We start from the raw sequence: 26,990 nt of genomic DNA, 5'->3' as shown, positions 1-26,990 counted from the left end.
ACAAACAAGCAAAAAATTCTTAATCTTCATCCCTCCCATCTCTCCCCACACACGAATACCTGAAATCTTTCAAAACTTGTCAGTTTGGATTGGCATCCTAGAAGTGGGGTATAAATTACTCTTTGATATACTTTTCCATCCACCTAAACATGGCATTCAATTTTTACAGAACCTCAAGCATCTGAAGGAGTGTCCTTGTTTCACATTTAGTCACATCAGGACAGCTCCCAGAATAGATTTTCCACAATTAAGGTGTACCCATGCTATTCAGGGTCTTTCATATACATTATGTTCAGTACAGTTTTACAGTTACAGTTACATAATACTTTAGGCAGGAGAGCCATCTTTTTCCTTGATAAATAAAGGAGAAAGTTGACCATTAATAGTAAACAGGTAAGAAAGAAAAGCAGAAGCAACATGGATAGAGTAATAAGGCAAAGTGTAAAGGACTGTAGGTTCCCCGCAGAACAAGATTATACTAGACATACATTAAAACTTGGCTCTGTAAATTGCTGGACATTGTAAATTGATGTGCGGGTCTCCAGCAGGTGCCTATACAGTGAGTGTAACCATGAGGAAAAGTGACACCATAACTACCCAGGAACACTGTACATTCACCTGAGAACTTGACTGTTTTTTCATATAAATATATTGCTTATTCATTTTCTGGCTGTAATCAAACAGTTCTTCTCAATAAACCACCCCACAGTAGGTATCTGAAAACATTTAACATAGGCACAGGAGTCCAAGGACTCAAACTCTGTGTAACCTATTTGGGTACCTATTTGCTCTCTGGCCTGGGAATGAACAGAAGGACTCAGGTTCAACCTGAGGAAAAAACAAATCAACTCCACAGAGCTCTTTCCAACAGACAGACAGGTATTAGTGAGCTCGATACTGCAGCTGAAGAAGCTTTGTATGCTCCAGCAGGAAACCAAATTTATGCCAGAAATACGCAAGCATACCATTTATTTTTAAAACTTTGAAGTATTTTAATCTGAATGTTATTTCTAAAGCCTGCCTAATTGTTATCTATTCAGCAAAGACCTCAGATAACCACACACAAGAGCTCCAGCTGTCAAATCAAGTCAGATTTTCCAGATAAATTCAGAGTCTGTTGTTCTGGCACTTAGACTAGAATGGCAGAGTAAAAAAAACTCACCAAACTACTCTCAAATAAGAATTGGTCCCAGCCCTGACAACTCAAAGGCAGTCAGTCAGAAGGCACATGAAAGATAAGCAGGTGCAGCTAACCTGTTTTTCCAGTTAAATACACTCACTTCAAATAAATCCTACCTTCCTGGTAGGATTTTTGCTTTATTAGAATAACTGGCTCTAATATGCAGGTATCTAAGTATACCAACTTCAATTATATCCTCCTATGATTAGTCACATCCACAGCGTAAAAAGCTTAAGAAAGTCCTCCACCTTGAAAACAGTTTCAAGATTTCACATTTGCCTACACACTCCTCTTTTTCCCTGTAGAATTTCCACCAACTTTTTTTTTTTTGTTTTTCACTCATCCCCAAGCTGGGCAACAGGACTATGAAAATAAACAGAATTAGTTCCAATGGAGTACCAGAAACAGGATTGTTTTAAAGACAAAGAAGAAACATGCACGTAACTCATCCTAATTACAATGATCTAAACTTTTCTCTTTTTTACACTTAAAAGAACTTGAAGATGATCTTGTCATACAAGTGGGAGATCCTGTTTTTGAGGAGTTTTTTTGATCAGAATGACTTCTGTGTTTAGCATAGTAAATCTTAACTTTGCTTTTATTTTTGAACAGGTCAGGGCTTTGCTTTTATGTGTGTTGAAGTCAAGGACAAGACTGAACAAAGTACGAAGTGGACCAGCAACTACAGTTTCAGAAATATGCAAAGGTTCACAGGACCCTCAAAGGATCTAGTTGAGCCCTGTGTAAACTTGCTCCCATCAAGTTTTTACTCCTTCTGTTTGCAAAGAACATTGGTAAATATAGCTAAAACCGACAAACCAAATAGCCACCCCCTCACCCCCGAGTATCGTGTGCTATTTGGGGCAAGAAAGAAGCTTCCCAAATTCAGGACAGAAACATCCTGTTTCTGGGGAGTGGTCACAGAAACACTTAAGGTTAGTGGGCTGACAACAGGAACTGAGCTCTGCATCCTTAAACCATATCTTTTCTTCCCCTTCTTATATTTCCTCTCTTTTAATGCTAGGAAGGAGAGGAGGAAGAGGAACTTCTTCTCAGTAACCTCTTTTTGTCACAATTAGTGTGGACAAACAGCCATGAAGGATGACTCTTCCTAAAAGGTGACTTAAGCCAAATGGGAGCTTGTTCAGCACAAGTCAGGGTATTCAAAGAGTAGGAATTCAGGAAACACAACAGTGAGAGCCGAACTGCAGCCTGCCACGTTACCAATCAACTCATTTACCAGCAAGTTATAAATTAATACTCATAGATATGTGAGATACAAAGTTAATACAGACTGACTGTTGCACTGGTTCATGAATCAGATGGCACAAGGCAGACTTCTATTACCAAGACAGCAAGATGCAAATTTAAAGGTGAATGTGAACACTGTTCAGTTCAAAGACCAGTAATATTGGAGAGGAAAAAATCCAGATAGTTAAACAATGTAAACCCCCTGAATTCCTTAAACATATACTCTGGAAAATGAACTCATAAACTAAGAGGTTAGTAAGTTCAGTAAATAAGATTCAGAACTATCCCTTTTCATTCTATTACTGTATATCTTTATTAACTGAAGTTAAGAAAATATACCCCAAATTAGGAAATGTGGCTTTGGCAAATCAACATAGCCATTAAACCATATACTTGAAATAGCTTGGCAACTCCAAAGAAAGAATCCCCAGCAGGGGCATCACTGCCACAATCTTAAGGAAAAAAAGTAAACTTTGACCACAATTATTATTTTTTCTTTAACACTACTGGAATACACATCCAAAAAAGCAACCGAGCACCACAGTATGCAGTTTTATGCTACAGAGCACTTTTGCCACAGCATGTTCCTGTTGCCACTTGGCCAGCTGAAGTATTTGTTAGTTTAGTACATCAACTGAATTTCCAATGTCAGCCCAGGTTAGTCTTAAGTTTGACAGATTTTGACTACTGACAGCTTCGTTTCCACTTCGATCTGCCACTGTCAGTTAAAAAAAAAACCAACAAACATTCCTCAGGTGAAACTCTGTCTGTGCACGCAATTGTATAACCAAGTTATATATTTAACAGGAGCCTGTGAATATAAGTTTGACCATACAGGTGTTGCTGACAGCGTACTCTGAAAACAAACAGGCCACACAAGATGCAGATTAAGTTATCTGCCTAACTTCAAATACTAACCTTGAGAGGAAAAAATAAAAATCAAAAAGCCACAGCAACAAAATAAAAATAAAAACATAAACAAATGCAACACAACTGTCAAAAGCCTCACTGGATTTGTCAGTCGGGCACTAATAACGGCTGTGGCTGAGAAGGACCACCGAAAAAGCCTTTGAACTTGGAAATTATGCAAAATTCACACAGGAGTGAGAAATTCAAGGCCAGCAGAGCACTTGCCAATGCTGTCCCACCGGTGCGCTCAAGGGACACGGCGACATTTTCCAGAGAGTTGGCACCCCCTCAGTCAGCAGGCCGAGGGGAAGGAAGCACAGGCACCGAGCTCCCTCCAACAGTACCGCCGAGGAAGTCAGATAAAAAACCCGAGCCGGTCGCCAAGCAGCGACGGTGCCCTCCTTACACCCACCCTTCCCAACGCCCTCCATGAGGTGGCACTTCTGTACCTCCTTCTCCCTCACACCCTTTCCAGAAACGTTCCCCCCACACACCCACTCCGTTTCTCCCGGACGTCCCGGAGGGGGCTGCCCCGCCGCCATGGCGATGGCCCCAGCCCCGGCTCAGGCCCGCCGGCTCCCCGCCAGCAGGCCGCAGCCCCGCCGCCTCGGCTCCACTCTCCCCCGGGGCCTCGGCCCGGCTATACCGGCTGCCCCACAGCCCAGGCGGGCACCCCAACAGGCCCAACCGGCACCACGGCTGAGGAGAGCCCAGAAAGAAGGAAGGACGAGCAGCCCGCTGTAGGCCCGGCGGAAGCACCCCGGCCAGCCCCGTTCGCCGGCCCCAACGCCCCGGCGGGCCGCGGAAGGAAGCGGCCGCCACACGAACACACACGAACACACCGCGGCGACACTGGCGGTGGCCGCCTCCCCCCCTCACGGCCCCGCGACGGCTCCAACTTCTCCGGGCTGGGTCGTGGGCGCCTCTGATTGGCCCCGCCGCGCGCGCACATCGAACGTGGAAGCGGCGCAGCGCCGGGGCCACGCCCAAGGAGGGAGCCGGGGGAGGAAAGAGGGGGCGCGGCCGCTGTAGGCCCGGCGGAAGCCCCCCGGCCAGCCCCGTTCGCCGGCCCCAACGCCCCGGCGGGCCGCGGAAGGAAGCGGCCGCCACACGAACACACACGAACACACACGAACACACCCCGGCCGGGCCACAGCTTCCCCCCCCCTCCCCCGCGCCCTCCACCCCCGTATCGAACGTGGAAGCGGCGCAGCGCCGGGGCCACGCCCAAGGAGGGAGCCGGGGGAGGAAAGAGGGGGCGCGGCCTCGCGCCTGCGCGGTAGGGCGGGGGGGGAGCTTGCGCACGCGCAGGAAGGCGGAGCGAGGCCGGCGCCCACAGCGGTCTGACCGCACGGAAGATGGCGGCGCGGGCTGAGGGCGCTAAACCCGGAGAGTCCCCATCTGCCTCTGTATTTTATCCCGTGTCGCTTTGCCCGCTCGCCTGGGCCAGGGAGGGCTTTGCTCCAGGCCCGGGTTTAGCCCCTCTGAGGGTGCTGACGTGTTATAGTTAAAATAAAAAAAACTAAGTCCGAAATAGATTCACTAAATATTTATTAAGGAAGGAAAGCAAAAGCAGCGCTGGGCGGCCGGGGAGTCGCAGCTCCACCAAGGCTCACAAATTCAAGCAAGCTGAATAGCTCTTTTTATACTCACAGAGGTTGCGTTCGACACCTTCAGTACGCCCCTCTGCTTCTTCCGTTATCTTTACTCCATCTGGTCTGTCTTGCTTCAAGGCGGTTTCAAGACAATGTCGGCTGTAAATTAGTTCATACCCTTCCCCTTCTACCTGATTAATTAGTACAGAGTTAAAACACGGATAACATTGGGGTTAAGCTTATCTTGTCAAAACAGGACATTCTCATGTGGTTTAGCAATATAACATTGTGGACGTCTCTTCTTGTTAGGGAGTTCTCAAGACTGCCACAATGGGCTCGTTCTTCTTGCTTAAATTGTTTGGTCAGTAAATTACAATCCGACTTTAGGCGAGTTTTACAAGTGGTGGTGGCATAATCAGCTTGTGCCATCTCTTACATGCATTTGGTTAGTACAAGGATAAACTTTCACTTTCATAGACACATTTTGATAGCATTGCAGTTTGTGTAAGTCAGGACTTTCTTACACTATGTATAACAGAAAAGGATAATCCTAAGATTTGATCAGCAACAAATCTTCAGTTATTCATTACAGACGGGCCTGGGGGAGGACGCGGGCCTGTTTCCCCTGGGGAAGCGGCTGGCGTCGGGGCTAATGGAGTGAGTTTTACACTGTCGACGTAAAGGGCCACCTTTTCAGATGTGATGGTGGTTGTTACCCTTTGTTCTTCGAGGACAATATCTGTGGACTACTAAATAGACTACTAATAAATATGTGCCCCTGTACTCAGCACTGGTGAGGCCACACCTCGAGTATTGTGTCCAGTTTTGGGCACCTCAATACAAGAGAGATATCGAGGTGCTGGAGCGAGTGCAGAGGAGGGCAACGAAGCTGGTGAGGGGGCTGGAAAACAAATCGTATGAGGAGCAGCTGAGGGAGTTGGGGCTGTTTAGTATGAGGAAGAGGAGGCTGAGGGGAGACCTCATCACTCTCTACAACTACGTGAAAGGACACCGTAGAGAGGTTGGTGCTGGTCTCTTCTCACAGGTAATTAGTGACAGAACAAGAGGGAATGGCTTCAAGCTCCAACAGGGTAGGTTTAGATTGAACATTAAGAAAGAATTTTTCACCGGAAGAGTGATAGGGCATTGGAGTAGGCTGCCCGGGGAGATGGTGGAGTCACCATCCCTGGCTATGTTTAAGAACCGTTTAGATGTGGTGTTGGGGGATATGGTGTAGGGGAGAACTTTGTAGAGTAGGGTAGATGGTTGGACTCGATGATCCCGAGGGTCTCTTCCAGCTTAGATGATTCTATGATTCTAAGTATTTTGCTCCTCGTTCTTCGTCTGTGTCGGCCCCAGCCATGGAGGGGAGGGAGGCGAGTGCGATTTCAAACTGTGCTTGGTTGTCCCTGGGACGCAGTCCTGTTTTCCACTGAGAGCAAAGCCAAGACAGTCAGCGTGGCCGATGACTCTACACTGACCTACGGGCATGCCAAAAAAAGTATTGGGGAATTTACCAGACTGCAGAAAAATTGGTGACACAACTTAGTGGATTCCAGTACTTTTATGCTAAAAGCTCATATTGGATTTGTAAACTGAAAGCCTCCAATCTAACATGTATTTTTGCAGACCTCTTTTCCTTGTTTTTTTTATAAAATACAATCTATTCTTAGCTACCACAGAAAAACTAACCTTCTTTATGCCTAGTTGCTTATTATTTCAAATTACTTGCCTAGTGTTGTTGGATAGACATATTAGGGGCAGATTATGTATTATGAACCCGTCAATATATAAAAAAAATATAAATACTGTTCTCTGGGGAAATCTGCCAAGAAAGTGAAAAACTTGAGGCTTGAAGTCTGATTTGGTCACCACAGAAATTTCTTACTTCATTCTGCAGGTACAGTCACATTACCTTTCTCACCCCAGATGATATAATTTAAAAGCTTTCTTGAAAGATCAGGCTGAAAAAAAGAAAAATAACTTATCCCAGCTCAGCCTTTCATTTGGAAGATGGTGCTTCAAAGGTATCACCTTGAAATTTGACCTGCAGAATATATTCAGAAATCAGAACTCGAAATAATGTAAGAAATGATAGATGTGAAATGAATAATTGATGACATTCTAAAGACGTCAGCATGAAGAGGAACATGACAACTGTATAGCACGATGGATGGGATGAAATATAAAAGTCAAGAACTGAACGGAGCAGAATGCAATTGCTGCTACAGTAAATGAATTCCTTTGATTTTACCTGAAGAAAAATAAATTATAAGACCAAAGACAGATAAAATGAATATGAGAGGGAATTTAAATTTCCAACCCTCTAAGATAACTGAAAATAATAGTGAGGATGATGATATACTTAATGCAACTTAATAACAAGATTAGGAGAAGACAATCTGTAGAAAACTCAAGTCAATACGCTTTAATTAATAATCTTGTTTCCAAAACCACCCAAATAAATCAGTTTCCTGATACAGGAGCAGAAGCAGTACAGCAGGCTGTTCTGTCATGCAAGAAGTCTTTCATAGGGATTAATCGAGATTAGGTTGGTGTCAGAAACAAGTTTCTCCAGCAGTCTCGAGTTTTGGAGCGAGAGAACAGATGGCAAAGGCTGCAGTAACATTTGAAGCAGTCAAAATGCAAGAAAGCCAAGGAATTGTCTCCTAGTTACTGCTGGTAATATATATAGTAACAGCAGAGGGCGGCAATTAGCAAAGAATGACTCTTGAAGAGCGACCATTCTTGATTGTCATAGATCCCCAAACATACGTAATTTAGATATTAAGTATAAACCTGGCTATAAATAAGCTTTATGTAGACCATTTGGTCTCATTTATGTTGTAATACAGGCCCTTGAATCTGCTTTATTCCCTATGCTGTATCACTAGTTAATTTATCAACAGGGCTGCATTATATGTAGGACAGAACTTGGAAAAGGGAAATTATTCATCAGTGTTTCCTTACACTTAAATTTGTTTTACATTTATTTTAATGGGGAAAATTATGTCTGCAACTTTTCTCGCTGGCAACAAGCTTCAGACATCTCAAAATACATCCACTTTCTCCTGCCCTCTGGTATAATGAAACCTCGAAGCGGTCCAAAGGCAAGAAAGCCAAGGAATTGTTTCCTAGTTACTGCTGGTAATATATATAGTAACAGCAGAGGGCGGCAATTAGCAGAGAATGACTCTTGAAGAGCCATTGTTTCTAATAGAGATTGTGAATTAATGAGGTGTCACATGGTGGAGGCGAGAAACAGTTCAAATTCAAACCTAACTTAAATTTTAAGCAATCCAATCCAAACAGTGGTTTTTTTCAAGTATTTTGATTTAAGAGAGAAAATCCCTTTTGTTAGGATGAGGGAGTAAAAGTAAAATATTACATTTATTATGAAAGCACACTTCTTTTAAAATATTTTCATTTTTTAAGGCATAAAACATTTTAAAATAAAAATCCATTTTATGCTTTACGCTGACATTATAGCTTCTCAATTAGAGGTAGACAAAAAGCAGCTATGTTGGGTTTTTTATCTGAACTGGAAAAAATCGCCCATTTTATGCTTTACGCTGACATTATAGCCTCTCAATTAGAGGTAGACAAGAAGCAGCAGCTATGTTGGGGTTTTTATCTGAACTGGAAGAAATCAAGAAACAGTTCAAATTCAAACCTAACTTAAATTTTAAGCAATCCAATCCAAACAGTGGTTTTTTTCAAGTATTTTGATTTAAGAGAGAAAATCCCTTTTGTTAGGATGAGGGAGTAAAAGTAAAATATTACATTTATTATGAAAGCACACTTCTTTTAAAATATTTTCATTTTTTAAGGCATAAAACATTTTAAAATAAAAATGCTACTCAAAATACTTTGCTTCAAAATTTAAAATATTTTGATATTTCTGAAAGAAAGCACTCTGCTTTAAAAATGTATGGAAAATGCTAACATTAATGAACTCTCCTCTATTATTTTTTTTAATTGAAGCAATTTCTGAAATTCAGCCTACTTTCATAACTAGTTTTGATTTCCCTGAAACTGGTTTTGGATTACCTGTCATTTCTAACAAACGCTTTTCTCGGCTCAGTTCCAAGTTTCAAACCTAGATGCTAAGTCCAAGCTGTTTGTTTCTCTCTAACATCTCTTTGATTTTTAAAAAAATATCATCGACAAAGTATTGTGCCATCACTGAAGGTGTTCATTCCTATCTTATGTTCTGCTGAAACACCAAGGTCAGCAAATTTCTCACTTCCAAGAATTTAGACTACTAAGTGGAGTGTATATGTGTGCAACCTTACCTCTCTCTGCTCTAGCAGATACCTCCATGCTCTTCTGTCCTAAAGGGGAATCTCCTGTGTCTCTCAAGCAATTATTCAAGACATTTGGCAAAGGAATACCCCTCATGCACATTTTTACAAGCGTGTAAGCCATAGCCATGTGGTACCATCTAGCATCCTCTTCTATGCACCCACCTCCGAATTAACAGACTTTCACTGAATTTCACTGAATTTCACTGAATTTTTTTAGAGTTGGAAGGGACCATAGAGATCATCTAGTCCAACTCCCCTGCTGAAGCAGGATTGCCTAGAGCTTGTCAGAGCATGTTACTCAGGACTGCATCCAGGCGGGTCTTGAAAATCTCCAAAGAAGGGGACTCCACAACCTCCCTGGGCAGCCTGTTCCAGGGCTCTGGCACCCTCACCGTGAAGAAGTTCTTCCTCATTTTCAAGTGGAACCCTTTATGTTCCAACTTGTGCCCGTTGCCCCTTGTCCTCTCAGTGGGAACCACTGAAAAGAGTCTGGCTCCCTCCTCCTTCAACCCTCCCTTGAGATACTTGTCAGCATTGATAAGGTCTCCCCTCAGCCTTCTCTTCTCCGGACTAAAGAGTCCCAGCTCTCTCAGTCTTTCCTCATAAGGGAGATGCTCCAATCCTTGAATCATCTTTGTTGCCCTTCGCTGGACTCTTTCCAGTAGTTCCCTGTCCCTCTTGAACTGGGGAGCCCAGAACTGGACGTTTATCCTCTAACTGCTAACAGTCCAAAAAAGCAACAAAATTCACCCTGCTGGTGCAGCAATGATGGCCTGAGGAAATGAGGCATCCTACATCTCTCTGGTGACCACATATCCAGAGGCCAAGCAGAGATGACCTATGTATACACACATTGCTGCTCTTCACATGCACAGATTTGCTCCAGCTAATTCTTTTTGCCATTCTGTATAGCAGTCAGCAGACAAGTGAAGCCCAAGGAAGACAACAGAGAGCTTGTGTAGACCCTGCAGAGTGTCCAGTATCTTGATTAACTCTTCATTTCCCTGTTTTCACAAATTAAGAGTTTTTCTGAATCCAGGACTCTGAAAAGTCCTGAAGGGGCATGAAGTCTTAAGGATGCCTTAAATTTTGAGTATCTGGATTGACAACATTTTTGGGGGAAAAAAAGTGTTATGGTTTGAGAAACTCATAATAATTTTATTGTCATTTAGACCATTATTCTATCACCCAATGACCCCTCCCCACCCAGGAAGGGGAATAGGGGACAACAAGGAAACACGAGGGTTGAAATATAAATAGATTTAATAGGCTAAGACTAAATAATTAACAATAATACTAAAGAACCAGTATTGATCCTGAAACTAATATAAAATATACAAGGACTATACTCAGCCAGTGCTGTCAGCAGGAAGCTGTGTGCTCCCAGCAGGGACAGTAAAAGTGGGACACTGTGCACCCTGCAGCTTTGCGAGGAAGGGAAGTGCCCAGGGGTCCGGCACTGGGGCAAGGAGTTCTCAGGATCACAGCCATCAAGGGAGAGAGAGAGAGAACTCAGCAAACTTTCTAATTTATATTGAATGTGACATTTGTGGTATGAAATGATCCTGCTGGACAGCTTGGGCCAAGTGCCCTGGTCTTGCTGCTCCTTATCCCTGCACCTGTCGAGGCTCAAAAACATTGAGACTTTGAACCCCACATAGCCTAGCAGGCTATAAATAAATATTTTCACAAATTCAGAACACCAGAGTCTGCTAAAAGTGCACTTTTCCCAAGCATTAGAAGATAAATTAGTCCTGGGTCAATCAAACCAGGACATAAAGGAAAGGGGAAACAGATTGCCCTTGTATGCTTTGTGCCTGAGGTTCTGAGAGCTGGTGGTTCATTTTCCTTTTTTGTACAGTTTATTTCTTGCCCACATAAAATGATTGCGTTCCAGTCAGTGTAAAACTACGGTGTAGTTCCTAGAGAAAGAACAAATATCTAATGTATGCTATTAAAAATTCAACCAGAGATTGCTAAGTGTTAAAAATTAAGTCCTTGGTTTGCTTTCAGTGATCAGTGACCATCCTATTGCTCCAATTATACCAACAGTTTCTAAATACCAAAGAGTTAAATACCATGTGTCGGACAACAGGATGTTATTACAGAATCACAGAATGATATGGGGTTGGAAGGGACCTCTGGAGATCATCTAGTCCAACCCCCCTGCCAGAGCAGGTCCACCCAGAACAGGAACGTGTCCAGGTGGGTTTTGAATGTCTCCAGTGATGGAGACTCCACCACCTCCCTGGGCAGCCTGTTCCAGTGCTCTGCCACCCTCAAAGTGAAGAAGTTCTTCCTCGTGTTTAGATGGAACTTCTTATACTCAAGTTTGTGCTCATTTCCTCTTGTCCTGTCCCTGGGCACCACTGAAAGAAGACTGGCCCCTTCCTCTTGACACCCACCCTTTAAGTATTTATAGGCATTGATCAGATCCCCCCTCAGCTTTCTCTTCTCTGATTCTGAGTACAAACCTGAGTTTGGCTGGATGGAGCTCACTGGCTGAACCCGATGGGCTGTCTCTGATTCTGAGTACAAACCTGAGTTTGGCTGGATGGAGCTCACTGGCTGAACCCAGTGAGGGGTGAAAAGGGATATGTACCCTGCCTGGAGCTGCAGAGACCATCTGGAAGCAGTGGAGATAGGATTGCTGTTTCAGCGCTGCGTGCCAAGCTCAGTGACAGGGCTCTGGGGTATGAGAACTGCTGAATTATGGCAGACAGTGAGCCAGCCTGAGGCTGACATCGCCTGAGTTGCTCTGCTGAGTATCCATGGAAGCTCCCAGACAAACTCCACTTGGCAAAGGAATGGCTGGAGCCAAGGGGAGTCCCAGTCGTCCTGGCTGAGGTCCTGCCTGCAGCTTTCTCCTTCTCCTCATCACACAGAAGCACAACATGCATGCCCCGGAGACTCTTGGCCATATGAAAATTGTGGCAGGTGCAGAAAGGGGCTTGAATGGTCAAGAAAGCATCACTGTGCTAAAACTATGGTACCTGTAATTACCTTATTGTTCACAGACTGGGCAGGGAGTTAATGAGAAAGCAAAAAGTCATCAGAAACAAGACAGAAATTTCAGGTTACGCTCACCCAAGAAGTGAAAAAGCTTCGTGACGCTGTTCTTGGCATATGACTCAGGTGTCCATGACAGATAAGACAGATGGGACCCTATTGCAATAATATCTATGTGTAAAGTAGATAAAACTCATGATCAGTGAGTTTACAGACATTTCTGTAGAGTTAAGTGGAATTCCCTCCATGTTTGGGAGAAAGGAAGATAAATGAACTGCGTGGCCGTCTCAGTAAAATCCAGCTAGACTTGTTACGTGAAGGTAAACCTTTAAGAGAAACTGCTTTATTTGAATAAAAGAAGAAGATTTAGTTGGGAGAACAGTCTGAAGTACCCAAACTTGAAAATGAAATTTGTTAAACTATATGGGGCAGTGTGTCTTCAAACTGCTTAATCACAGCTGGTGGTCTGTGTAGGAATGAAGGAGGTGGCATAAAGGAGACACGAGAGGGACTCATCCTATCTTTCATTTCTTTTAAATGCTTTGTTTTCCTGTGACAAAAAATATATATTTAAATTATTTCCTCGGGTAAACTAAGTGATGGAAAGATTGAACGGATGGAAGTATTATAGGCATTAAAATTGAAAAAATGTGCCGTGGAGGGAGTTGGCAGGAAGGAAAAGATTAAATAAACTGAGAATGCGGCTAGACTCATTATTATACCGTGCTACTCAAGTCAACTTTCCACCCAGAGTTAATGATTGCTGGTAATGACGCTGGTATGCGTCACTCCGAGTGCTGTAGGAGCAAGATTACTGAAGGTTCTATTTCTCAGTTTCCAAGACAGTTTTTCCCACTGCCTTCTCAAAATTAAAACATCTTGTAGAACATGTATGGCATCCTCCTCCATTCCACAAAACACGCAGACGGTTTTTTTCACTTAAGGCACTGCTTCAGGGCCCCAGGGACACCCCCAGGCCTGGATGTCCCTGCTCAGCCTCCCCCCACCTGCCCAGGGCCCAAGATCCCATGTCATCTCCCCTGGGGTCCTCGGCTCCTGCCCCAGCAACACCACAGAAAGGTCAGTCACCAGTCCTCGTAGCACTGCCCTGCCCAGCCATGTGCCTTGCCAAGCCTCAGCTCATCCCTGTCCTCATCCCCATGGAGGTGCTCATTACTCAGGGCTGGGGCTGCCCCTGGTACCCCCAGCTGCCCTGCTCCTGGCTGGGATGGTGGAATGGGCCATGGCTGCCGGGTCCTGCCCCAACACCCCATGGAGAGCAGCCGGCCCATGCTGTGCCCTGACACCCCTGCTACCCAGCACATTTCCCAAGTGGCCATGGCCAAAATACCATCATATTTCATTCCACAGTCAGAATAATCTCTCTTTTTTTTGTGTTCTCCAGTTGTAGGTACCCTCTATAAGCCTCACAAATACCTTGCTCCAATCAATACCCTGTGTTTACTTCTCAATCTTTAACTCGCTTTCCTCATCCCATGTTACTTCTTCCTTAGCTCTTCTCACCAGCTTTCCGTAAAAATCTTTCTACTTCCTAGAAACCTCAGTTCTTCCCTACCCCTTTTTCCTGAATTCTACCCCCAAAAAACCCAAAACATTTTCATCATTGTACTGTGTCAACAGAACATGGAAAATCCTCCTAGAACAACAGATCATAGTTTCATCATAATTTCATAACACCATCATGCACATAAACCACCTCTAGAGAACTATTTTAATTGCCAGAATCCTCTACATTAAGTAGAGGACTTAAGAAGCAGTGTAGATTTAATGTTATTTGATAAACTTGGACCACGAAGTGGGAATGATCTTTATTTAAATCATTCCCTGCAGTAGGCTGGCATGAATGAAACAATGCAAGGGGAAGAAAAGGCTTTGAGTTAGGACTCTAGAAAGTCTTAAGTGCCTCAGTGCAAGTTTAGGTTCCTAAAATTCCCATTGAGCTATCATCTATTCCTGTAAAAAAAAAAAGGTCAGTAGCTAACTGGAGAACCTAGTATTTCACTGCCTTCTAGGCACCTCAAGGAAAAAATACAACACCTTGTCTGAGAATGCCCAAAGCACCGTGTCTTCAAGAAATGAGCTTCTCAGCGTGTTTTTCAGTGCTGCACAAACTGGGCATACCTTAAGCTACTTCACCAGAGGAGCATATCCCACGTGTTCTCACAGTACATCTCTTACATGTGTTAGGTCCTGGTCCGATCGTTGGTCCAGGAGGGGTTCGTAATGATTCTGAGGGTGCGATTAAGACACACACAAGGTCAAATACCATTTGCTATAACTTTACTATTATTACCTTAAAATGACACTGGATGGCGATAGAACAGAGGTATAGGAAAGAAGGAAAAGAGAAACAGTATTACGGAGAACAGTCACCAGCAACAAGATGTTAGGTCCACATGACATCTTGACGGTCCTTTGGAGTCAACAGCGTCCCGTTGATCCACGATTCTCAGGTCTCTCAAGTCGTGATGATGGCGAGGGTCGAGGATGGTGATGGTCCCAGTTGCAGTGGGATGCAACAGTAATTTATAGTCCCTGTCAACTCTGAGTTTGACCTATCAACGTGACAGTTCCCTGTACTCGTCCAATTTTTGTCTGACATGGTTGCTGTGTAAGCCCCTCTTTGTCTCTGCCCACTGGGCAGTGCTGGCCCTGCATGGCAGATGAGTTTCTTGGGGTAAACAAGATATAGTAGTTTTGAGAACCAGGGACATACCCCCATTGTTGTCATATCATGTACACAGGTGGCTTTGAGACATCCTGTTTTACTGTTGGGTTCTCACACCGACCCCATGGCTCAAAGGTCGCTTACAAGTTCTTCAGAACCCATGGTTGGTGAGGAGTGGATGAGGAGTGTAAGGAGTGAGGAGTATAAGACAGAAAGTTAGGCAAGAAATCACACAATATCCACAGGCACAGAAGCAGGTTCTCGGACTGCCCGTACATACTTCACGCCATTAGGGGAGTCGGTAGATACAAATTGCATGTTTTGTGCTACATGTTGAGTCAATCGTATTAAACACGGAATTATACATGGTAAGAATAAAAGCATCGGAATTCCACACAGCAAGTAGAACAAGAGTCGTTTGACCCATGGGCCTCCTGGAAGCCAGGAAAAGGGATCAATTTCCCAGTCTTTCCAGGTTTGAACGGGGACGTGGGCTAACTTTCTTATTCCAGAGGTTATTTTTTCGACAACTTGGCCGTTATTATCAATTTTTAAGCAACAGTTTGAGTTATTCAGTTTACCACAGACACCTCCTTCTTCAGCTAGCAGGTAGGCGAGAACCATGCGGTGTTGCAAAATTGTGGTTCGCATTTGTGTGGCCCGGTCTGCCAACAGATCTAGAGCGCGAGCAGTTTCATTAGTAATGATTTCCAAAACAGCTTGAAGGCGAATTATGCGGTTTAGGTTATAAATGGGTTCTTGAGCACAATTAATTAATTCATTAGGGTTCCAGGTGGCTGGCCCGTAATGTTCGATGATTCGCTGGGGAGGCCAGTCATCTTTTCCCCATTTTTGAGCACTTCCAGGTGTCAGACTGGGGTCAATCGATCGCTTATTCCGTGTAAGGTCATCATACAGTTTAACACTTAGATCTTTGCCACCATTTTCGGGAAGGAGGAAAAACAAAGGGTGGATTACTCCAACATAACATGTTCCTGTCCAATTTGTTGGTAGCATTTTGTATGCGTGGTGTCCACAGATCCAATAATGGCCTTTTAGTGCTCTGGCTCCATTTTCAAATAAACCAGTAGGAGTGTAAGGCACCTGAAAATACGTTGAATTGCTCATCCCTAAAGGGGTGAGGAGTGGAAAATTCTGCCACGGACTGGAACGACTGAGTCTATATATAACATGGCAATACCAAGCACCTGTGTCATTCCTCCAATCGCAGATGATTTTTGCTTCTCGTTTGTACCAATAGTTTGGGTGAAAAGTCAAATTTACCGGAGACCAGAAGCCGGAAAATAGCTTCACGTGCCCCGATTCATTCACCCAAGCCCATCGAGGGCCTTTATCAGTGAGGCTAGATTGCTTTGTGGATGCCACAAAATGACCATTTGGAGGAGGCATGTGGTTCCCATATGTGAAGGTCCAATAGCAAGTGCTGATCCCTACAAAAGTACCACCTGGTTGAGTGCGGTTCAGACAATATTGGCCTTTGGCTGGATATTGTACTAGCCAAGGAGATGGTAAACTTTCCTTTTCCCAATAGATGTTCTTTTTGACTTCACTGTATTTGCTCACTAGCCATTTAGGGGAAACAGGGACCGAGGTCCATGGCCAGCTCTTCAGACCAAGTGGTCCTCCGCACACCCAACAATTAGTGAGGTTGAACGCGCGGGCTACAGAGTTCCCTAAAGTCACAAACTCATTTTTCCATAGATTAACATCTATGAGACTACAGCTTCCCCAGAAATTAAGGGTGAAGAGTAATGTTGCCCAAAACAGTTTCCGTGGTGATATACGATACATCGTAAAAACACAAGCAAAGCAGTTGTTACCACTACAATGCAAAGGACTGAAGCATTGAGGCCTACAAGTATCTTTGGTGCAGCTTACAGTGCAGTCTTCAGGCTATTCCTGAAAAACAAAAAGAAGAAAAGACCATCCTTAGTTCAAAACAAGAACCAGGTTTACAATTACTAAAAAGATAGGACAATCCATCTGGTATTAATTTGGTGTTCTTTGCCTAGGGCATCTTTCGCAATCCAGGCATATTTGTTAAGGGGTATACTTAATGCTAGAGGAACTGCTCCTATAGTAGGTAGTTCCACCAGCACTGGTTGTCCAGGGTAATGTGAAGGTTTACTGGGATGATCTGGGCCAGAGGTTGCCAGGACTATGGTAGGGTCTTGGGGGCTAAAGGCTGTAATTTTCGGGTGCCTGTTCACCCCCCACTGACTTAACATGTGTGACAGCTTCCGAAGGGTGTTTATCCCACTCTCATTCATGGGGCTTAAGGAATTGTTTGAGAAGGCCATTAGTACATTCCACTATTCCATTTGCCACACGGGTATTCTATTAACTTCCCACCCATTCTGTTCCCAAAACGGGAGCCACTCAGTGCACCCTTTAAAGACAGTGAAAGAATCAGTGTAGATATAGACAGGAGAGGTAGATTGAGCCTCGTGCTGAAAGACACTCCACACAGCCACTAATTCTCCTACTTGAGCACTGCCTTCTCCTTCAGTGACCATTTTCTGGTTGGTTTTTATCTGTAATGCAACTGCACGGTATTTCCAAGTCTTGCCTTCTTGCTTAGCATAGGCATCTGCAAATTTTGCAACTGTTTTGAGAATGGGGGGGCTACCTGCACAACAGGAGGGCGTGTGTTGTCCTCCCAAGCTGGGATTACTTCTCCTTGAATAACTAAATTCCTGGTAGCACCTTCAGACACCTTTATTTGTGCATACCATTTCCCTACCAAAGCTCTTTGTGCCACCCTGTCTGGGGGAGGAGGGGGTTCCATCTAAAAGAGAGTTAATTACCTCGAAAGGGCCTCTGAGCACTATCAGCTGTTGGTGGATGGTGTGCTGTGCTTCTTGCAAGGTCAAGCTAATGACAAAGAGTCCTTTTTCCCCACGCTGTGTATCATTTCCTGGCATCCTTGAAGCCATGGGAGTAAAACCCGATAGGATGAGGGGAGCCTTCAGGGCCTTTTTGCCAAAAGTGCGTCAACCATCCTGACTGAGCAAATCCCCACTCAATTTGCACAGGGTCCGTAGAGTGTACAGGGCCAAGGGCCTGACGATTAGCTGCCTCAAACACCAAAAGCCACAAAGCTTCTTTGTGAACGGGGGTCCAGTCCCAAGACACGCCTTTTCTCAGGAAATCATACAAAGGTCTGGCAATGATAGAAAAGTCGGGGATATGCTTTCTCCAAAACACAAGCAATCCTAATATGTGCTGTAACTCCTTCTTTGATTTGGGCATTTTCTACCTGGTCTAATGTGGGTAAGGGTGTCTTTAGGAATGTATGTCATTCCTCCTTTCAACCAAATTCCTAAAAATGTAACCTCATTAGAGGGAGTCTGGACCTTTTCAGGTGGAATCTTTAATCTTAAGCTCTTCGGATGGACAATAATGTCATTTTGTGGTTTTTGAACCTTTTCTATCTGATTTCCTCATATTAGCACATCTTCTACGTATTGGCAAGTTCTAATTCCTTCTTCTGGTGGGATTAGTTCCAATCCTTTTGCTGAAGCACGGTGAGCAAATGTGGGAGAACACTTGTACCCTTGAGGGAGCTTTGTAAAAGTAAACTGCTGCCCTTCCTAGGTAAAAGCAAAATGATCCTGGTCCTCAGGTTGCAAAGGGACCATAAAAAACACATCCTTGACAACAGTAGTTGCCATAGTAGGGTGAGCTTGCTCCTGGGTAGTTACACAGATGCATCCTCAGTTTTTAAGGTTGAAATTTGAGCTCCAGTATCTACCCAAAACATTACTGGGATTTGTTTAGGTCCTACAAAACAGGTAATGGTAAGATCGCCTCGCTGATTCATAGTGAGCTGTCTAACATGCACCCATCCTCTGCCTCCCTGCACCCCCCCACCCTCTGCTTTCCCATCAGGAAGCAAAGGAATTAGTTCCCCCGCTGCCATCAGCAGATTCGCGTTGGAGAGATCTAAAAGGGGAGGCGGCGGAGCATTGGGGTAGGGTCGCTTAGCCTCCAGCCTGAAATTATGGGTTTCTCAGGCCACCCCTTAACCAGTTTTTCTAGCATGTCAGTCGGTAACCCATCCATCAGATCCCGGGGAATGCCTTTCTGCCGTCCCATAGCCAGGCATTTCACTTGTTCAGTATGACCCTCCCCGCTTGTCTTTTTTTTTTTTCTCTTGGTCTGGCTGCCAGGGAATTTTTAAACTCTGTCCATCTTAACCCTTCTGAGTCTGGTTTGGCAGAGGGGGCACTAACAGGACCGTATTTTTGCCCATAGTTAATTAATTCTTGGGTGACTTCTCCCCATGTCCATACCCTTTGGTTTGGATCTCTACAATCGGGGGATGCTCTTCCTTCCCGGGCTGCAGCAACTCTCTGGCCTTGGGGTGCTGTTCTGATGGTTCCTTGCAGCTGTGTACCAATCGGTTTCAAAGATTCTGGAAGTCCCCTTATTAACAGAGTCATCCATTTGGGGTCTACTGGCATCATCATGGGGGATTCTTGTCGGGGTCTAAACTCACAGTTATACCTCATTTGCAGGCAAGCCACCTTTTGACTATTTTCCACTAACTGATGGACCAACCCAGTGATAGCAAGTGGGTCTCCTTGTTCTAAAGGATTGAGACTTCCAGCCCAATAGGCTGTCACAGAATCACAGAATCACAGAATCTTCATGGTTGGAAGGGACCTTTGAGATCATTGAATCCAACCACAAAAAAAAACCCAAAAAACCACCCAAAAAAACCCCAAAACAACCCAAAACCCACAACACAACCCAAACCAACACACATACCACACCCACCCACAGAGAGACAAAACCCAACAATCTCGAGCACTAGAGCATGCCCCGAAGTGCCACATCTACACATTTCTTAAATACCTCCAGGGATGGTGACTCCACCACCTCCCTGGGCAGGCCGTTCCAATTCTTCCTATTATCTAATCTAAACCTCCCCTGCTGCAACTTTAGACCATTTTCTCTGGTCCTGTCATTATTCCCTTGGGAAAAGAGGCCAACCCCCACCTCTCTACAACCTCCTTTCAGGTAGTTGTAGAGGGCAATGAGGTCCCCCCTCAGCCTCCTCTTCTCCAAACTAAACATGCCCAGTTCCCTCAGCCTCTCCTCATATGACTTGTTCTCTAGACCCCTCCCCAGCTTGGTGGTTCTCCTCTGGACACGCTCCAGCAGCTCAATGTCCTTCCTGTAGTGAGGGGCCCAGAACTGAACACAGTACTCGAGGTGAGGCCTCACCAGTGCCGAGTACAGAGGCATGATGACTTCCCTTCTCCTGCTGGCCACGCTACTCCTGATACAGGCCAGGATGCCATTGGCCTTCTTGGCCACCTGGGCACACTGCTGGCTCATGTTAAGCTGGCTGTCCACCAACTCTGGGTTAGGGACCAAGGAGCACAGTGATCGCCAGTAGTTAAAAACACTCCAGGGCCCCAATATCCTTCGTCTTCCTTTTCACTCAACAGTATCTGATCTCCACCCGACAACGACACTCTCCACACATATTCTGTTTCTGACTTCCTAGGAGTACAGCTAAGTTCTTTCTTTAGTTTAGCCCGTTCCATATTGGTGTAAGACACTTCTGTAATGGTAACTTGTGGGGGAACATCTTGATCATCATCAAACTCATATTCCGTTTCAATAAGAGGCCTGAGCGAACAAGGAGGGGCTGCCACCTCATCCAATCTAGCTTTTGTTTCACCTGATTCCATGCTAGGGTATAAGGGATTTTCTTCCCTCAGAGAGGACAGACAAGTATCTTGATCTCTGTTCCTGTCCAAAAGGAGTTGTTCTGTAAGGGCAGAATGCAAACAACTCGCTTGAGCTTGCTCTTGATCTAATTGCCCCTTTAACTCCTCCGCTTGTCCTTGTAAAGATTGTACCAGGGTCTGCAGAGACTGTGTAATTTGGACACTGCGTCACTGATCCCAAGCTTCTACTAGGGATCAGTGGCTACTAGCCACTAGACTACCACCCAGAACGGCGCATACAATAGATTTCCCTTTGCCAGACCAAAGTCTAGCATCCTTCTGTGAGGTACTGGTTCGATTGGTGACACTCTGCAAATCATGCCAATTATCTCATGTCCAATCGCAACCTGGTACTGAAGGGCACACATTATGTTTCTCAAAAAAATCACACAGTACATCTCATCCCAAAGGGTGAGAGGCTCTCACCCACATTTTCTCAACAAAATTCAAGCTAAAATTGGGTTCTCAACTAAGATCAGGGGCAATCACCTTGGGGAGGACGCACGTCACACACTAAAAGGTGCACTAACAGTCAATAAACACAAATTCACAAATTCCAACACAAATTCCTACCCCCTTGCATCCCTGAGAGGCACACAGGTATATTCACCAATACTTCAGCACTTCTCCAGTACACACAAAAACCAACAATAAAAACAGCACTTGCACGCCACCGAATCCTGCCAACTATGACAGCAAGGTGTGAGGTTCTGGTCCAATTGTTGGTCCGGGAGGGGTTCATAATGATTCCGAGGGTGTGATTAAGACACACGCAAGGTCAAATGCCATTTACTATAACTTTGCTATTATTACCTTAAAATGACACTGGATGGCAATAGAACAAAGGCAGAGGTATAGGAAAGAAGGAAAAGAGAAGCAGTATTCTGGAGCGCAGCAAGAATAGTTACCAGCAACAAGATGTTAGGTCTGCATGACGTCTTGATGGTCCACTGGAGTCAACAGTGTCTCAACAGCATCCTGTTGATCCTTGATTCTCAGGTCTCTCCAGTTGTGATGATGGCAAGGGTCGATGGTGGTGAAGGTCCCAGTTGCAGTGGGGTGCAACAGTAATTTATAGTCCCTGTTGACTCTGAGTTTGACCAATCAAGGTGACAGTTGTCTGTGCTCGTCCAATTATTGTCCGACACGGTCGCTGTGCGAGCCCCCCTTGTCTCTGCCCTCTGGGCAGTGCTGGCCCTGCATGGCAGATGAGTTTCCTGGGGTAAACAAGATATGGTTGTTCTGAGAACCAAGGACGTACTCCCTTTGTTGTCATATCATGTACACAGTGGCAGATATCTTGCAGCAAGCGAGCTTTGAGACATCCTGTTTTTCTGTTGGATTCTCATGATGTGGCAATTACTGAACTTCGGAAGAAAGCCAATGGAGAAATTTTACTGTCTGTCAAGAAAGCAATTCACAGGGTACATCACCCATGCGACTGGATGTCAGCTGAAACGTTCTGGCAGATATAGGTGCACATTGGATTTATGGTGGTTGGACACCACTGCCTGCTTGTGCATGAAGAGCAATCACCTGTCTGCTCCAGCCAGACTGCTGGCTGTCCTAAACCTCTGGCAGCAAGTTATAATGATGAGGACAACCTAAAAGGCTCTTGGTCCTCTCCTAATAAATCCATGCATGTTTTAGGAGAGTACTTTTATCACCAAGCTATACGGTACAAGGAGGGGGGAACCGGGCACTAACGTGGGTTATAGAATACCCACTCTTGCCAAGTGAGGCTGTACCACTTACAGCAAGTAATTAAAGATTAATCAAGCTCTGGAAAGAAGGAAGAGGGAAAGAATGAGACTCTGTCTAGCACACAGGGTGACGGCCCTGCCCTCACAGAAGAGGCAACTTGGTTCTAGCTCTTATTCCAAGGGCTGATTTTGTATTTTATATTAAATGGATACTAGATGAAGTGACCAAGATCCATGTGTTTCTTCATACACACCTCCCTTCATCAACTAACAAGAATCTCCAACATTGTAGCATTTACTCTGATATAAAAAACAGCTTCAGCAAGAGATCCTTAGAAAGCACACTGAAAAGACTATGGTGTTCCTGTTTGGACATCTGAAGAAGGGCATGGCGTATAAAACTTCTTGGCCACAGAAGGGACCACACTTGCATACTTTGCTTTCTAAGTGAGTACTCCAGCCATTCACATAATGTGCTCATCAACTTGTATTGCATATTTCCCTCTAGGCCTGACCCACAGAGGCTGTGACTGTCACATTCCTAGTTTTCAAAATCTTCTCTCCATTATTAGTGTTAATTAAGGTTTACCACACTAAAGCTTCCGTATCCCCATCTTCCTCTGGCAATGCTTGCTTTAGTAGCACAACAGGAGCATATGTGCAGAAGCAAAAGTCAGTACTGAGGACCTGGCACCCATATTTGTTATGGTTTGAGAAAACCCATAACAATCTATTGTCGTTTAGACAATTATTCTATCACCCAATGACCCCTCCCCACCCGGAAAGGGGAATCGGGGAACACAAGGAAACACAAGGGTTGAAATATAAATAGATTAAATAGATTAAGACTAAATAATTAACAATAATACTAAAGAACCAGTATTAATCCTGATACTGATATAAGATATATAAGAATTATACTCAGCCAATTCTATCAGCAGTAAGCTGTGCACTCCCAACAGGGACAGCAAATGGCGGACACTGCGAGCACAATGGCTTCAGGAGGAAGGGAAGGCCTCAGGGGTCCGGCACCAGGGTAAGGAGTTGTCTGGACCGCCACCATCAAGGGAGAGAGAGCTACACAGCAAACTTTTCTAATTTATATTGAATGTGACGTTCATGGTATGAAATAATCCTGTTGGCCAGCCTGGGTCAAATGCCCAGGCCTTGCTCCTCCTTGTCCCTGCACCTGGCAAGGCTCAAAAGCACTAAGACGTTGAATCCCACAGAGCCTGGTTGGCTATAAAGTAAATATTTTCACAAATCCAGACACTAGAGTCTTTCAGAAGTGCAATTTTCCCCAGTATTAGAAGAAAAGTTAGTCCTGTGTCTCTCAACCCAGGACAATATTTTACATGCGTGCAGGTTTTCCTTCAGACTAGCTCTAGCCTGATCCTATGGATTGAATGTCCATTATTGACTGGAGCACACTGAGGTACCCTCAGGACATTAAAGACTGGAGCATCCAAATAATTACTTGTTTTCTTAAATCTGTTGTATTCAGCACGTGTGCCACATCGACACTGCTGCAAAAATAAATTGTGGTTCAGGATGGAAAGCTGGCATCTTGGTAAGTCTCTCAGCAGGCATGTTGAGCGCCAAAAGTTTTCCAGGAGTTATTGCCTGTGTACTTTGGAAAAAAATGGTGTCTCCCTGACCGACTGGAACTCCTCAATGAAGATTAGGTGTTGTAATGTGCAACGGTCATCTCCTCTGCTGAATATGATGGCGTATTTTATATTAAATGCAAACTATTTGAATAGTCTTATAGATGCAAGCTATTTTTGGGTCCAGAGGAGGGCCATGAAGATGATCAGAGGCTGAAGCACCGCTCCCATGAAGACAGGCTGAGAGAGTTGGGGTTGTTCAACCTGGAGAAGACTCCAGGGAGACCTTTTAGTGGCCTTGCAGTACCTAAAAGGAGGCCTACAGGAGAGATGGTGAGGGACTTTTTACATGGCCATGTAGTGATAGGATGAGGAGTAATGGCTTCAAACCAGAAGAGGGTAGATTTAGATGAGATATCAGGAAAAAATAATTTCACTCTGAGGGTGGTGAGACACTGGAACAGGTTGCCCAGAGAAGCTGTGGGTGCCCCATCCCTGGAGGTGTTCAAGGCCAGGCTGGATGGGGCTTTGAGCAACCTGCTCTAGTGGGAGGTGTCCCTGCCCAGGGCAGGGGGGTTGGAACTCCATGATCTTTAAGGTCCCTTCCAACTCTAACCATTCAATGATTCTACGAAATTTTCCTCCTTGCCACAAACGATTTATTTTGGAAAAAAAAAATCACAATTTTAAACCTTGGAGGGAAGAGGAAGAACACTGGGTGGCCCCGATGCAATCTGCGGCCGTGGCGAGGCCTCCAGCTGCAGGGCAGGGTGCAGATGTGCATGGCACCCAGCCTCCCCACCTGAGATGCCTGCAGGAAAGCCTGCTCCCGTCCTCCACCCTCTCGGGGGAACTTGGTGTCCTCTTGCTGGCGGTACACCTCAGGAGAACACTCGCGGCAGAGCCACCCCCGCCACGGCTCCCCCCCTCCAGCTCCCTCGGCACCCAGCTCCCCCCGCCCGCCGCCCCGGCTCATCCTCCGCCGCCTCGGGGAGGCGGGAGGCGCAGGGGGATGAGGACGGGGGAGGCCAGCAGGAGGAGGAGGGAAAAGAGGAGGAGGAGGAGGAGGAGGGGAGCTGCCTCCCTCCGCGGCACGCACCAGTAACGGCCCGGGTCGGGGGCGGGGAGCCGCTGCAGCCCCGCCGCCCCTCCGCGCCCGACGGCGGCGAACCGCGCTCCGCCGAGCAGCCTGAGGTAAGCGGCGCGGCCCCCCCTCCGCTTCTCCCCCCGTCCCGCCGGGCCGGGCAGCCGTTGCGGGGCAGGCGGGGTGAGGGGAGGGAAGCGCTCGGCGGGGCCTCTCCGGAGGGGGAGGCGGGAGGGAGCGGGGGAGGGAGGCCGCTCTCCGAAGCGCAGCCGGAGGTTTTGGCTGGGAGATGGAGCCCGGCCTCGGGCCTCCCGCAGGCCCGGCCCTGCTCGGCCGGCTCCCGCGGCGCCCCGCCGGGCCCGGGGCTGGCCTGCGGGCACAGCCCGGGGGGGGGTGAAACGCCGTTTTTCCCCCTCTGGCACCCAGCTCGGTGGGAAGGGGTGTGAGGGGGACCGGGGCCTCCGCCGCCGGCCGCCACCCTCCCGTCACGGCGATGCTACCCCGAACCGAGGGGGCCCTGAGGATGGGGTCAGGGCAGTCCTAAGCACAGGTACAGGACTTCCAACTCTAACCATTCAATGATTCTACGAAATTTTCCTCCTTGCCACAAACGATTTATTTTGGAAAAAAAAAATCACAATTTTAAACCTTGGAGGGAAGAGGAAGAACACTGGGTGGCCCCGATGCAATCTGCGGCCGTGGCGAGGCCTCCAGCTGCAGGGCAGGGTGCAGATGTGCATGGCACCCAGCCTCCCCACCTGAGATGCCTGCAGGAAAGCCTGCTCCCGTCCTCCACCCTCTCGGGGGAACTTGGTGTCCTCTTGCTGGCGGTACACCTCAGGAGAACACTCGCGGCAGAGCCACCCCCGCCACGGCTCCCCGCCTCCAGCTCCCTCGGCACCCAGCTCCCCCCGCCCGCCGCCCCGGCTCATCCTCCGCCGCCTCGGGGAGGCGGGAGGCGCAGGGGGATGAGGACGGGGGAGGCCAGCAGGAGGAGGAGGGAAAAGAGGAGGAGGAGGAGGAGGAGGGGAGCTGCCTCCCTCCGCGGCACGCACCAGTAACGGCCCGGGTCGGGGGCGGGGAGCCGCTGCAGCCCCGCCGCCCCTCCGCGCCCGACGGCGGCGAACCGCGCTCCGCCGAGCAGCCTGAGGTAAGCGGCGCGGCCCCCCCTCCGCTTCTCCCCCCGTCCCGCCGGGCCGGGCAGCCGTTGCGGGGCAGGCGGGGTGAGGGGAGGGAAGCGCTCGGCGGGGCCTCTCCGGAGGGGGAGGCGGGAGGGAGCGGGGGAGGGAGGCCGCTCTCCGAAGCGCAGCCGGAGGTTTTGGCTGGGAGATGGAGCCCGGCCTCGGGCCTCCCGCAGGCCCGGCCCTGCTCGGCCGGCTCCCGCGGCGCCCCGCCGGGCCCGGGGCTGGCCTGCGGGCACAGCCCGGGGGGGGGTGAAACGCCGTTTTTCCCCCTCTGGCACCCAGCTCGGTGGGAAGGGGTGTGAGGGGGACCGGGGCCTCCGCCGCCGGCCGCCACCCTCCCGTCACGGCGATGCTACCCCGAACCGAGGGGGCCCTGAGGATGGGGTCAGGGCAGTCCTAAGCACAGGTACAGGATGGGCGGAGAATGGCTGGAGAGAAGCCCTGAGGAGAAGGACTTGGGGGTGTTGGTGGACGAGAAGCTCAACGTGAGTTGTGTAGTGTGCACTGGCAGCCCAGAAAGCCAACCGCATCCTGGGCTGCGTCAAGAGAAGAGTGGCCAGTAGGTCACAGGAGGTGATTCTGCCCCTCTGCTCTGCTCTCGTGGAGTACTGTGTCCAGGTCTGGAGTCCTCATCACAGGAAGGACACAAGCCTGTTGGAATGGTCCAGAAGAGGACCACAAAGATGATCAGAGGTCTGGACCACCTC

General features: G+C 46.8%; 3 protein-coding genes across 3 annotated transcripts in view; 1 reads left to right on the top strand and 2 right to left on the bottom strand.

Annotated features, from left to right (window-relative positions):
* Positions 1-15,102, bottom strand: part of DNAJC3 (DnaJ heat shock protein family (Hsp40) member C3) — a 45,004-nt gene extending 29,902 nt beyond the window's left edge. Inside the window, exons 1-2 of the mRNA XM_014955634.1 lie at positions 15,085-15,102; positions 3,790-4,720 (exon numbers count right to left, since the gene is read on the bottom strand). Coding sequence (XP_014811120.1) covers positions 3,790-4,720; positions 15,085-15,102 — 949 coding nt within the window. The remainder of the gene's footprint in view (positions 1-3,789; positions 4,721-15,084) is intronic.
* On the bottom strand, positions 14,639-21,744 carry ERV3-1 (endogenous retrovirus group 3, member 1). Its single transcript, XM_014955637.1, has 2 exons — positions 21,614-21,744; positions 14,639-16,860 (listed from the first exon to the last, which is right to left on the bottom strand). Exon 2 carries the CDS (start codon positions 16,750-16,752, stop codon positions 15,169-15,171), a length of 1,584 nt encoding a protein of 527 aa, XP_014811123.1. The 5' UTR covers positions 16,753-16,860; positions 21,614-21,744; the 3' UTR covers positions 14,639-15,168.
* A 4,411-nt stretch (positions 21,745-26,155) lies between these two features.
* The window catches only part of DZIP1 (DAZ interacting zinc finger protein 1), a 56,426-nt gene continuing 55,591 nt past the window's right edge, over positions 26,156-26,990 (top strand). Inside the window, exon 1 of the mRNA XM_014955638.1 lies at positions 26,156-26,249. The gene's annotated coding sequence lies outside the window, so the exon portion shown is untranslated. The remainder of the gene's footprint in view (positions 26,250-26,990) is intronic.

This window comes from Calidris pugnax, unplaced genomic scaffold (genome assembly GCF_001431845.1).
Source record: "Calidris pugnax isolate Ruff unplaced genomic scaffold, ASM143184v1 scaffold274, whole genome shotgun sequence".
Classification (NCBI taxonomy): domain Eukaryota; kingdom Metazoa; phylum Chordata; class Aves; order Charadriiformes; family Scolopacidae; genus Calidris; species Calidris pugnax.
The sequence above is the reverse complement of the archived record's forward strand: the minus strand, read 5'-3'. Positions and strand labels throughout refer to the sequence as shown.

What these genes read in the sequence shown, in the direction of transcription:
- ERV3-1 (XM_014955637.1), bottom strand. Translation starts at nt 16,752, where the DNA reads ATGTATCGTATATCACCACGGAAACTGTTTTGGGCAACATTACTCTTC.